Consider the following 13,747-nt stretch of genomic DNA (forward strand, 5'->3'; position numbering starts at 1 on the left):
ATGTGCGTTGTGGCCATACGAGGCCACGAGCTCATCGCCCATGCCCCGCAAGCCCACCACACACCCTCGCAGCCATCACTGCTCGTGGCTTTGTTGTGCCTGTGTTGTGCTGCGCGCAAGGCAAGGCAGCAACGCCCCTTGCTTGCTCGCAGCTCGCAAGCCAAGGCCCGCCTGCCTTGCTCGCTTGCTGGCTGCCCGCATTGCTGCGCCTGTGCTGCGGGGAGGCACCGCGCATGGGCTACGACGAGCCACACGCACCGCACACCCCTTGTCTCGTTCCTTTGGTTCGTTCCATACGAACCAACTAATTAAAAAAAAATTCAATTTCACGAAACCATATTTGCATTAGTTATTTTTCACAAAATTAACAAATTAATCGTTTTTATTTTCGAAAAATAACAAGTTTAGGACTTAATTAATTTTTACAACAATCCAATTTTGCAAAACTTATTAAATCTAGGCTAACAATATTCAAATTTAACGAACGAACAATGTCAAAAAAAAATTGAACATTTCGATAATCGAATCTAAAATTTTAAATCGTTCTAAACATTCAAAATTCAGATTTTTACCAATTTGGTTTAAGTGACGATTAAAATTAACGAATCTAATCAAAATTTTAATCCAATAATTTTTATAGACTGTGAATTTATATGAAATTATATTCCCTTTCCCAATTAACCAAATTTCCAGATCAAAATTATTTAAAAAATCAATTAGCGATCTAAAAATTACAAATCTAGGGAAAGTAAAATTAGGGTTTATACTTAACATTTATGGCCAAATTTTTTTACCATATTTTAAAATATACCCAAGAACAGTAGAGCAAAATTTCAATCAATTCCGAGAAGTTTAGGCCGACCAATTAATTGAAATACTTTCAGAAATTGTTAATTTTAATTTGTTAATTAACAAAAACGCCCAAAAACTCATATTTCGAGGCCTGGTTTTTCAATTCTGTTCTCATGAGTTGATCTTAGAAAATCGTTTTCAATCAGATTAGGGTAAAAAACATTGAAATTTCGAAACCTCTTGAATTCAGAACATATTATACGATTCATCCAATAATCCACAATATTTCGAAAAATTCAACAAAAATCCGAAAAAATTCGACAGCATACAAAAACATATAAATCATGCTAATAAGTACTTTAATACATAAGGCTCATGATACCACTGTAGGGGAATACACTTAAATACATATAACATGTGCGGAACAATCCCCAAAGTCAGGAAACATGTATAAAGCACAAATTAAGCAAACTTACATTCGAAGCGAATTTTCCCGTGTTTATGATTCACGAACACGAACAAAGAACTCCAATCGTCATTCCTCTATTTGGTTCACCGACACGTTCTGATTCGTCTTGAAATTCGTAGCTTAGACAATGCTCAAGAGTGTTTGTTTTTGGGAAGAACAGTTTTGTGTAGAGAGCAAAACTGAACGTACATAATTTTCTGAATTAGGTTTTGGGTTGGGAAAAACATTAAGTGATTAAGTGTGGAATATAACCCTTAGGGTTATATTGTGTAACAGGACAAGGCACAAGGCCTTAACCGGCCATACAAGCATACACACTTACCAAAGCCACATAACAGCCGAAGCCCACAGCAGCCGAGCATCGCAGCCGTGGGCTTGGGCCTCGCTGTTTTGCTCGCTGCTCCGCTTCCCCATCGCTGCGCGCACATACTCGTGCCTGCGGGCTGGCTGCTTGTTGTACACGAGCTACTGCCTCGTTGGGCCTTGCGCGCATGCCCGCTTGGTTCGACGGGCCGGTAGCTCCGTTGCGGCTCATATCCGCGACTAACGCCTTACGACTGTTATTTATCGTATCATATACGACGAATCACCGTCATACGATACAATTATTCGTTTTGCGCAGCTTACGAATATTCGCGATACGATATACAATTCCAATCCAACGTCATATCGTATATTAGGTTTTTCCGAACTAATTCCCGAAAAGCTATTAAATGAATTTCTGATTCATTTAATCCGGTAATCTGTTACATGTCATTGGTGTGACCTTGTAGGTTCAGACAAGAGTAAGCTGTGAGCCTAATATAGATTAGAACTCACTGATCGGAAGCATTGCTCCAGTTAGCTGTTCCGATCACTTGATCTCACTGAATTAATTGTTCGTAATTAATCTGAACCTTGGTATTAGACTTAATGCACCTTGGGTGAAGGATTCCTCCCTCTATCAAATTAGGAGCATTGTCTGATCTGACATGCTTGACTGTTAAAGCAAATTGGTTTTCAACATAAATGAGAAATTGTGTCATAATCCTCAAAGAATATGGTTTATTCCTCATTAAATGAGTCCAAGTCATTCTTGTGTAATAATCAACAATATTGAGAAACTGAATACACCTAGAAGAGTCTAGAATAGAATAGGGTCCCCATAAATCAATGTGAAGTAATTCAAAAGGCCTAGTTTTTTGGGTACTACTAGTAGGAAAGGGAGACCTAGTGTGCTTAGCTAAAGGACAAATCTAGCAAAAGGATTCAGCTAAGCAACCTGGTACATCAAAACCTTGTAGATTCTTTATTTTGCCAAATGACATGTGACCTAGTCTGAGGTGCCAGAGTTTGGCTTCTTGTAGCAGTTGATCCAGCAATAGAAAAAGCATGTTTATTCCTGTTAAATGCTAACAAGTCTTCATGCAAACTGTACAGACCCTTCTCCAACTTACCAAGCAGAGTATGCTTGTTCTTGGAAAGATCCTGAAGAAGGCATTCACCATTTGCAAATGAAAAAGAACAACCAGTATCACATCATAGCTTGGATATAGATATCAAGTTGAACTGAAACTTTGTAACATGCAAACATCTATAAGTGTAAGATCTTTTCCTATATGAATAACACCTTTGTGTTTTACTGATAGTTGTGATCCATTAGGAATAGTAATAGTATGTTGATCATCACTCACATTCTGAAAAGAACTAAATAATGACAAATCCGAACACATGTGATCACTAGCACCACTATATAGAACCCACTTGCTTTTAAAATTGGAAAATATACATAAAGTACCTTTGTGCTGAGAGGTTGTTGCTAATCCAAGTGAGTGAAAGCCAGTGTTCTCAACTTGATTAGCAATTTGGTTATTGTTCATATACTGCATCAAGTGATTGTATTGCTTCTCTGTGAAGGTAGCATGAACCAATCCTGATTCTCCTTCACTGTGTGATTCTTTGACAGAATGCTCACCTAAATGAGGAGCTGCTGCTACTCTCTTGCCCTTGGCTTTGAAATCTTTTGGATATCCATGCAGTTTCCAGCATTTATCTATTGTATGGTTTCTCATTTTACAATGATCACAGAACAAATTATTTCTGGTTGAGCTTCTGAACTGATTTGCATTTTTAGTTTGAAAGCCAGAACTAGAACTGTATTGACCAGAACCTGAATTGTATGGACCTGAACCATAATTGTATTGAGGCCTATAATTTTTGTTGTCAAACCTTCTAGCATTGAAAGCTGCAGAATCTAATTGAGTTTGATTCTTAACAACATGCAGTTCCTTCTGTTGTTCTTCTTGAAGAAGAAGACCATAAGCCTTCGAAATTGTAGGTACAGGATTCATCATAAGTATAGTGCTCTTAGGATGTTCATATTTCTGGTTGAGTTTCATCAAGAATTGAAGCAGTCTTTGATTCTGCTGAGTTTTAAGAAGTTGTTGTGCGAAATTGCAACTACAGCCAGTGCAAACGCATGTAGGTAGAGGTTCTAGTCCATCAAGTCGATCCCAAAACAATTTGATTTTAGTAAAAAAAACTTGAAATTCCTTCATCCTCTCCTTGAGTCAAGTCAATTAACTGATGTTGCACAGAAAACAACTGAGGACCAGATTCTCTACAATATCTATCGGCTAATTCAAGCCAAATTGCCCTTGTTGTTTTGAGGTATAAAAGACTTCTTGCTATCTTAGGCTCAAGTGAAGCAAACATCCAAGAAATCACCAAATCATTGCACCTACACCATAATCTGTAATTTCCAAAATTCACCGTAGGTTGATTCAGAGTTCCATCAACAAAACATCAGAAGAGTGTACACCAACAATCATTGTTACAGGGAAGCCAATCAAGTGACATATTTCTTGACGGCAAAATTTATTCATTACTTGAAAACAATTTTAAAAGGAACCCAATTAAGCGGCAAATTTTTTGACGGTAAAAAAGAGCTGTTGTGCTAATACTATGGTCATGGTTTTTGTCTATTGATTATTACCTCTTCCTCATCATCCGAAAAGATAAGTTAGGTTTTTCTTTATGAAGATTAGTTACCTACCTAATAAACTACAATCGCATTAAATCATTTGAAAACAATTTTAAAAAATATTAGTGGGAAAACTAAGATTGCAACTCACCAAGTATATTCCAAGTTCCACTACAATTTATACCCCCTTATCATAAAACACAAAATAGAAAGAAGGAAGAACAATACTAGAATAGTACGACTAGTAAAGTGTGAACCCCGTAAAGAAACAAAAACAATCGTGTAATAAAAGCCCAAAAGAAAAAAAACAATATAATGAGAAATAAAGAAAAATAGCCGTCCAAAAAGCCGCCCTACAAAAATAAAAGTAAAAGTAAAATACAAATAAAAAAGCATGTAAACATAAAACACATGTTTTGTTTTGACTATCCACGTGGAGTATGCTTACGTGAGTTGTTTAAATGCAATGCAAAATTTGAGGAATGAAATGATACGGAAAGATTATGTGTATAAAAAGTGGAGAGAGAAAATTGTGGGACAACTCTCTCCCACTCAAACTTGTTTTAATATATTTAAAAAGTTCTATGCGTACCATATATTTTTCTTCTGTTTTTTTTTAAATGACACAATTATTTAAGTATGTTTGCCAATGTGTGATTTCAAACATTAACATCTTCAGTTATAAAAATAAAAAATTATAAAAAATTGATATTTAAAAATATTTATTGAGACAAATTTAATAAGACCCAACACAACCATGTTTTTTCTTAGAGCAAGATTAACGCTAGTCTGAATTAAGACTTCCACATCAGTTTTTTATTAATTTTTATTTATTTTCAAGTTCTCAGATTCTTGTTGAGACCCTTTCAAACTTACTTAATTTTTCCACTTCACCCCTCGTACTCATTCAAGATTTCTCAAATTTATAAAAATAATAAAATAAAAAAGTAAAATAGTAATAATTAAGATTGAATTTGATGTTTAAACGTCTTAAGTAGAGTCTTGGAATTCCAACACTCTTGTTCAGACTTTTGTCATACTCTTCTACTTAAATGGGAGGTTTTAGGTTAATACTCAATAAAACTATTTCTCATACTATTGCTCAGACTAGCGCTAATCTTGCTCTTAAATATAAATCAGAAAAAAGTCAAATGAGTTTGTGTGAATAGTGTCGAAAACTCAATTGTGTTATGTAAATAAGAACGGAGGAAGTATATGATACTCCCTCCGTATTTTAAGAAAATATATACTTTGACCGTCATGTGGTTTTAGGAGGGTGAATTGAATTTTTTAAAATAATATTAAAGTGGGGTAGTAAGTGAATTATTAATTTATAGTAAAATATGATGTAAGTAAGTGTGGGGACCACAAGAAATAAATAAATATTATGAAGTGATATAATTGGAATTGGGGACCAAAACACGTCAAAAAAAGAAAGTGTATATCTTTTTTAAAATACGGCCGTTTAAGGAAAGTATATCTCTTTTTAAAATACAGAGGAAGTAAATTTATTGCATATTAGAATAATTTATCTATTTTCTCCGTATTTAATTAAAAGATGCATTTTTCATAATCGACGGTATTTAATACTTCCCCCGTCTTTTAATAATCGCAACGTTTGTTAGTTTCACGCATGCCAATGCACAATTTTGATCATTTATATCTTAAATGCTCTTTATGCAAAAATTATAAAAAGTTGATATTTTGAAAATACACATTGAGACGAATCTAACAAGATCTCACACGACTATGTTTTATCTTATATAAAAAGCACTAAGAATAGTCAAAGTAGATTATACGAATAGTGGCAAAAGTCCAAACGTTGCGAGTATTAAAAGACGGAGGAAGTATACATTTCTAATTTGGCATGTCATGGTCTGCAATTTCATTTATATTAAACTTTCTCCACCTACTATAATCCACACACTTACTCACATCTTGTTTTTATTACATAAATAATTCACACACTATCAAATTTTACAATAAAATAATAAGTCATATCCCACTTTTATTTTATTTTATTTTAAAAAATTCAACCTCAGACTCCTAAAATTACGTGGCGGTCAAACTGTACCTCTAACGGAGTAATTAAGTACGGAGGAATATTTTTAGTAACTTTTAATCTTTATACATTAGCATTGATTTTAAAAAGATCTTTTAAAAAAATAAATTATATTCACTAAAGAGATAATTTTTTTTACTATGCCAAGTAATTTTTAAACATTTGAGTTAATTTTACATCCGCATTATTATATTTAAGTAGCTTTAGATAAAGAGTTATGATTTCCCTAAAAAAAATAAAATAAGAGTTATGATAACGAGTGAATATAATTCCGCGGACATAAGGTATTGCATTTGCACCCACCTCTCTGGGTGACAGCGACTATCCATTATTGCGACTTCTTATTATTATTATTCAACACTATCTGCTACGGCTTTACTTCATCAGTGACGCTGCTGCTTTTTTCTATTTTTAAAAACTTACTATTGTTGCGCGATTACGACACCCATCTTTTGCTTAGCCATGTTCAAGCTTTGCTACGCCTTTTATTCTTCCCTTCTAGATACGGCAAATTTAGTCATTGAGGTGGGGTTTCCTTTAAATTATGTGATGTGGGCAAAATTACCATGTCATTTTTACCAATCGGAAAGCGACACATAGTCTGATTTAGCCCTGTAAGATATCCCATGTGGTCTATCACCTATTAAGTGTCATTATATCAAATAATGCCCAGAATGATGCCATGTGTCCAAGTCCTGGTCATACACGTGGACCAAGGTTCAATCAATATACTCCCTCCGTCCCTTAATACTCGCACCATTTTGACTGGACACGCTTGTCAATGCACATCTTTGACCACCAATATCTTTAACTACATATTATAATTTTTTTTTTCAACATTATGAAAATATATATTAAGATGAATCCAACAATATATTATATACTAACATTTGTTTTCATATACTAGAAATAAAATAGGGTCAAAGTGAATGATGTGAATAGTGCAAAAAGTCAAAACGGTGCGAGTATTAAGGGACAGAGGGGGTATGTCAGCATATTTGAAGGAAGCCTATTAAACTTTCCATTATGCACAAATGCCCGAAAACCCATTTATGTCATAAAATCAATATGGCTACACAAGGCAGAAGACACATGTCCTATCCTCCAAGCTCAGGCAATCATGTTGTAGGGATTCTAGGTCACTCCTTGGAAAACCTAGTACTATATAAAGCTCCAAATCCCAAAGGACAAGGACAATCAATTACCCAACAACCAACTAAAATATTGTGCTCTGCCTTCTCTCTACTTTCTCCCTCTAAACATCTTACTTGCTTAGGCATCAGAGGGAATATTTCGAAAGGAATATTCTTGTTTTGCCGGTAGGACCAGAGATCGAGCCGTGTCGGATCGGATACCTCCTCGTCATCAGCTCATTGAAAAAATCTCACAACATTTGGCGTCGTCTGTGGGGAGGTACGGTTAGGGATGTCAATGGGGCGGGGCGGATGCGGATGTAGGTCCCTCCATCCCCATTCCCACCTAAAATTTTCATCCCCCATCCCCGCCCCATCACCCATGGCGGGTACCAAATTCATCCTCATCCCCCCCAACGGGTATAAACTAAAATTCATCCCTGCCCCACCACCCAACTGGGTATCCATCCCTATCTTATCCCCGCCCCATACCTGTAGACACCTAATTTGTGTCTCCCCTCTGGGATGATGACGATACCATTATCCTTAATAGGTGGTTGGAGCAACTCCGTGCGGAAATCCCATTTGCTAAGAACATCTCCAAAATACAAGATCCAAAATCCAATCCCTGAGGTCGTTCCCCTTCCGGAACTCGGTACAAAATACAATTTTCAAAACCCAATTTCAAAATCCAAGTACAATCTCATCTAGTAGACCATTCCATTGGTTTTACTAAGCCTTTTCCACTCAAAGTCATATAAGGCAAGTCAAAATAGGGCGCCGACCCACAAAACCGAGCAAGTCAGGCCCCGTCCCGTACAACCGGAATACAAAACCCGAAACGACTTGTTTTTTACGCAAAATCAAGTATTAACCTCCAAGAAAACACTACATGCCAAGAATCGTATTATTCGTACTAAGGTACATCAATACAAGACAAATCAAGAACGAAGCCCGCGCCCTTGTTTTGGCAGCACTCATGCCACGTCACCAGCGCCGGGCGCTGGTTTGGCGTGCTGCGCTGGCAATGGTTGGCGGTTTCCAGCCATTTTTCCTATAAATGCCCCCTAATTTCCAGCATTTGGGGAGGGAGCTTCAATATACAACGTCGTAATACAAAAATTACGCCTCAAATTCAAGTCCAAAAATCCTTCAAAAACACATACAAACTTCAAGTTCTAAGCAATTGGGAGCTCTAAAGGAATTCTTGCCTAAACCTAAATAGGTAATTCCGAATCCCACAATATTCAATCATGTTTCTTTGATTTTCCTATTTCAAAAATGATTAGCAAGTTGGCATTTTTACTACTAAAAATGTCACTTGCAACAATCATACATCTTTTAAAAATCCAAACTTTTCAAAATACAAAAATGCAACCTTTCAAGATTCAAGGATGTTCAATGTTGTTTGCAATCACTTCTTTGAACTAGAATCACTTATGTTCAATGTTGTTTTCAAGATTCAAGTATGGAGTAATCAAAGATGACACCTTTTTAGCTTCTAAAGGTTTAATCTTTTGAGATTCAAGACTCCATTTTTCAATATACAAGTTCAAGTTTTCAAATTTTAAGATCCCACGTACAATGTTTAGGGTTGCTCATGACTACTTCCATAAACTAGGATCCTTTCAAAGTAAGAGCACATCAAAGATCTAACCTTTTCAACATTAAAAGGCCCGATCTTTGAGATTCAAGTCTCTTAAGTTTCAATATTTCAAGTTCAAGTTCAATTATTTCAAGTTCAATATTTCAAGATTCAAACTTTCAAGTTCAAGTTCTATATGCAAAATCTAGGATACTTTGGGATGAGAAACTTCTCCCAAGTTGAGATTTTTGGCTTTGAATTCGTGTCGGACACACTTATTTTTAAGGAGCCGCTTGGCGTTCGAATCTCATGTGCCCAAGTACAAATTTTAATATCGCAATTTCAATTATGCACCTTTCAATATTGCAATTTCAATTATGCACCTTTCAATACCGCAATTTCAATATCGTACTTTCAATTCCGCAATTTCAATATCGCACTTCAATTCCGCATTTCAATTCCGCATCTTTACTTGCCTAGTCCTTCTAGGCAATGTGGACCTACTCCCTAGACCGTTTCTAGGGGGTCTTGTATTTACTAATTCCGCACTTATTTACTATTGTGATGTTGCTTTATTTGCTTTATTTCTTTCATCCCCATACATGCTAAATACAACAAAATGCAAGGTTACATCACGCTTAACAAAGATAATTTCTTGGACAAACCGATCTTAGGTTCCCTTAAATTACCTTTAAAGCAAAGTGACCACCATACAATTAGAGATTCTATTTGCTCTAAAATCAAACCCACATAGTCTAAACTAGGGTATTTTCAAAAATGCTATGTGACGTACTCGAATAATTTCTAAAGCTCGTGGAATAAGCATCTCGTTCCCGTGCCCGGATCTCACCCATCCGTTTCGAAGATTCAAGTCTTATCGTAATAGAGTCATTTGCGGTCTTTCCAAACAAGACCCTAAACAATGTTTGGCGGCGACTCCTTCGAGGTACAAAAATACAATGGTTTCTAAAAACCGCCCCCCTTGTAGGGAATTGCTATACATACGCAAAACAAAAAAAACCCCTACAATTCTGGCAACTCTGCTGGGGATTTTCTAATTTCAATTTCGAAAATGCGAGCAGATTTCGAGCAGCAAGCCACTGATCTTCTTAAGTACTGGATGCCAGCACTGGCGCCAGGCGCAACCACCTGCGCCCAACGCCACTGCCTGCATCCAGGACAGTGGCTCACAGTGGCTTGTCTCCCACTTTTGGTCAACTTTTCGTGTTGGGAGTTAGTCTTGTTAGGTTATGATACATATGAACAACATAAATCATGCGGAAAAACATATATCCAGGATTCAAATTAATTGCACATAACCAAATAATTAGTCTACATTGCATACACTTTGTAGCGTGCACTCCCTTGCTGCACCCGAACCGAACAAGAACAAGTCTTTAGGACTCCAAGTGTCGTCCCTCCGTAGAAAGTCCACAGCACGTCCGGATCCGCCTTAAAATTGACCAACTAGAATCACCCTTAAGGTACTAGTGATTTCGGCTAATATGGGGCAATAATATGACTGAATTTTGCTCTCAAAAAGTCACTTTGAATACTTGAAACTCGTCCTTAAATTGTGAACCTAGGCACATATTTATAGGGGTATGGAAAGGGAATTGGAATCCTACTAGGATACTAATTAGATTAATTAGAATTTTATTAAAACTCTTATTAACTAATTTATCCATTAGGATTAGGAATTTAATGATTGAACGAATCCCATTAGATTTAGGATTTGTATCGGACACAAACACACGCATACGAGCATCGCCCTTGCGGGCGCTTAGCCCACGCAAGCCTTGCGGCCCACGCGAGCCTCGCAGCCCACGCGAGCAGCGCAACTCGCAGCAAACCGCGCGCGCGCCTTGGCCTGCTAGGCCTGGCCTTGCGCTGGGCCTGGCGTGGCCTTGGTTGCCTTGTGTGGTGCGCTGGCTTGCTGGACGCGGGCCTGGCTTCGTGCTGGGCCTTCGTCTAGCAAGTCTCGTCCGATGCTAATTCGTACGACGCGCTTCCGATTAATTTCCAAATTCCGGAATTCATTTCCGATACGAACAATATTTAACATTTCCGATTCCGGAATTAATTTCCGTCTCGAACAAATATTTAATATTTCCGTTTCCGGAATTATTTTCCGATTCCGATAATATTTCCGTTTCCGGCAATATTTCCGATTCCGACAATATTTCCATTTTCGATAATATTTTCCGATACGTACCATGTTTCCTTTTCCGGCAACATCTACGACTTGGATAATATTTATATTTCCGATGCGATACATATTTCCGTTTCCGGCAATATCATCGTTTCCGGAGTATTCATTATTTGCCTTTGACGATCTTAGCTCCCACTGAAACCAAGATCTGTCGATTCCGTATATCCATAGATAGAGTATTTAATGCCATTAAATACTTGATCCGTTTACGTACTATTTGTGTGACCCTACGGGTTCAGTCAAGAGTAAGCTGTGGATTAATATAATTAATTCCACTTGAACTGAAGCGGCCTCTAGCTAGGCATTCAGCTCACTTGATCTCACTGAATTATTAACTTGTTAATTAATACCGAACCGCATTTATTAGACTTATCATTAAATGCATACTTGGACCAAGGGCATTATTTCCTTCAGTCTCCCACTTGTCCTTAGGGACAAGTGTGCCTTTCCTAATTCCTTTGTCGCTCGATGCTTGCTCTTGAACATAAGGTAAGAGTTGTCATCCTTATTTTGTCCAGAGGTGTTTCTCGGTTTCAGAGTTTAACTGATCAAATAAACAGATAATCATAGCCTATGATTCATCTGAGCATGGCCATGCATTTTACTGTTTCTAGCTCTCCGAGTGGCCTTGTACAACTTTTCGGCATCTCATCCCGATTTATGGGAGGACAATCCCAATCTTGCGATCTTGAGATTAGACTTCGTTTGATAGGTGATTACCTGAGCGTTGCCTTTATAGCCTCCTTTTACAGTACGACGGTTGACAACGTCAAAGTAAGCAGTTCTCAAACAAGTAATCTCAAATCACTCAGGTATTGAGGATTAGTGTCTAATAATTTTAATGAAATTTACTTATGACAGATTTTTATCTCTTACAGTAAAGTTTCATAGGTCTTTCCGATACTAGTCTTCCCAAAGTAAGTATCTATGCAAATGATTACGACATTGCCATGTCCACATAGTTCAAGAAACAGAACTACTAGTCATCTTGCATTCTAGTCGTCTAACGTTTTCTATGCGTCCATCTTTATAGAAAACTCCGACCAGGGACCATTTTCAACTTTTGACATTCAAGTTCACTTGATAGACATTTCTTAGTCACAGGACTGGTCCTGACAGTCTATCTTGAATATTTCGTCAAATGGAAGGTGAAGGAAATAATGCCCTTGGTCCAAGTATGCATTCTATGATAAGTCTAATAAATGCGGTTCAGTATTAATTAACAAGTTAATAATTCAGTGAGATCAAGTGAGCTGAATGCCTAGCTAGAGGCCGCTTCAGTTCAAGTGGAATTAATGATATTAATCCACAGCTTACTCTTGACTGAACCCGTAGGGTCACACAAATAGTACGTAAACGGATCAAGTATTTAATAGCATTAAATACTCCATCTATGAATATTCGGAACCGACGGATCTTGGTTTCAGTGGGAGCTAAGATCGTCACAGGCAAGGAATGAATACTCCGGAAACGATGATATTTGCCGGAAACGGAAATATGGATCGTATCGGAAATATAAATATTATCCAAGTCGTAGATGTTGCCGGAAACGGAAACATGGTACGTGTCGGAAAATATTATCGGAGATGGAAATATTGCCAGAATCGGAAATATTGCCGGAAACGGAAATATTGTCAGAATCGGAAATATTACCGGAATCGGAAAATAATTCCGGAAACGGAAATATTAAATATTTGTTCGAAACGGAAATTAATTCCGGAATCGGAAATATTAAATATTGTTCGTATCGGAAATAAATTCCGGAATCGGAAAATTTAATCGGAAGCGCATCGTACGAATAAGCATCGGACGAGGACTGCCGGACGAGGCCCAGCACGAAGCCAGGCCATCGCCCAGCAAGCCAAGCGCGCCGCACAAACAGCAACGCCAGGCCCAGCGCAAGGCCAGGCCCAGCAGGCTGCGCGCAGCGCGCAGCGCGCACAGCGCGTACAGCACGCGCAGCGCGCAGCGCGCACAGCACGCGCAGCGCGCAGCGCGCGCGGGCGCTGAGTGGGCTGCTGCTCGCGCGCACGCATGGGGCCCATCGTGGCTGCCGTGCGTGTGTGTGCAAGTGTTTGTGTTCGTGCACGTTTCCTAAAACATGCAGAGTTCGGTTAATGATTAAATTCCTAATTCTATTTGATAAATTAATTAAATTAGAGTTCTTGTAGGATTCTAGGTTTAATTAATTTCTATCTGAATAGGATTTCGATTCCCTTTCCATACCGCTATAAATATGAGGCTAGGGCTCACAATTTATAACACAAGTTTAAAAGTATTCAAAGTGAGTTTTTGAGAGAAAAATTCAGTCACACATTTGCCTATAAAGTGCCGAAAATAATAGTACCTTAAGGGCGATTCTAGTTGGTCAATCTTAAGGCGGATCCGGACGTGCTGTGGACTATCTACGGAGGGACGACACTTGGAGTCCTAAAGACTTGTTCTTGTTCGGTTCGGGCGCAGCTAGGGAAGGCACGCAACAAAGAGTATGCATCTAATCTATGCTAAATGATTATGTGTAAATAATATGTT

At 37.8% G+C, this 13,747-nt stretch overlaps 1 protein-coding gene across 1 annotated transcript in view; it reads right to left on the reverse strand.

Annotated features, from left to right (window-relative positions):
• Positions 1-6,614, reverse strand: part of LOC130463049 (uncharacterized) — a 31,982-nt gene extending 25,368 nt beyond the window's left edge. The window contains exons 1-3 of the mRNA XM_056832067.1: positions 6,589-6,614; positions 2,833-3,700; positions 2,567-2,728 (exon numbers count right to left, since the gene is read on the reverse strand). Of these exons, the coding sequence (XP_056688045.1) occupies positions 2,567-2,728; positions 2,833-3,700; positions 6,589-6,614 (1,056 nt within the window). The remainder of the gene's footprint in view (positions 1-2,566; positions 2,729-2,832; positions 3,701-6,588) is intronic.
• Between the last annotated feature and the right edge of the window lie 7,133 nt (positions 6,615-13,747).

The sequence above is a fragment of the Spinacia oleracea genome, chromosome 6 (assembly GCF_020520425.1).
Source record: "Spinacia oleracea cultivar Varoflay chromosome 6, BTI_SOV_V1, whole genome shotgun sequence".
NCBI lineage: Eukaryota > Viridiplantae > Streptophyta > Magnoliopsida > Caryophyllales > Amaranthaceae > Spinacia > Spinacia oleracea.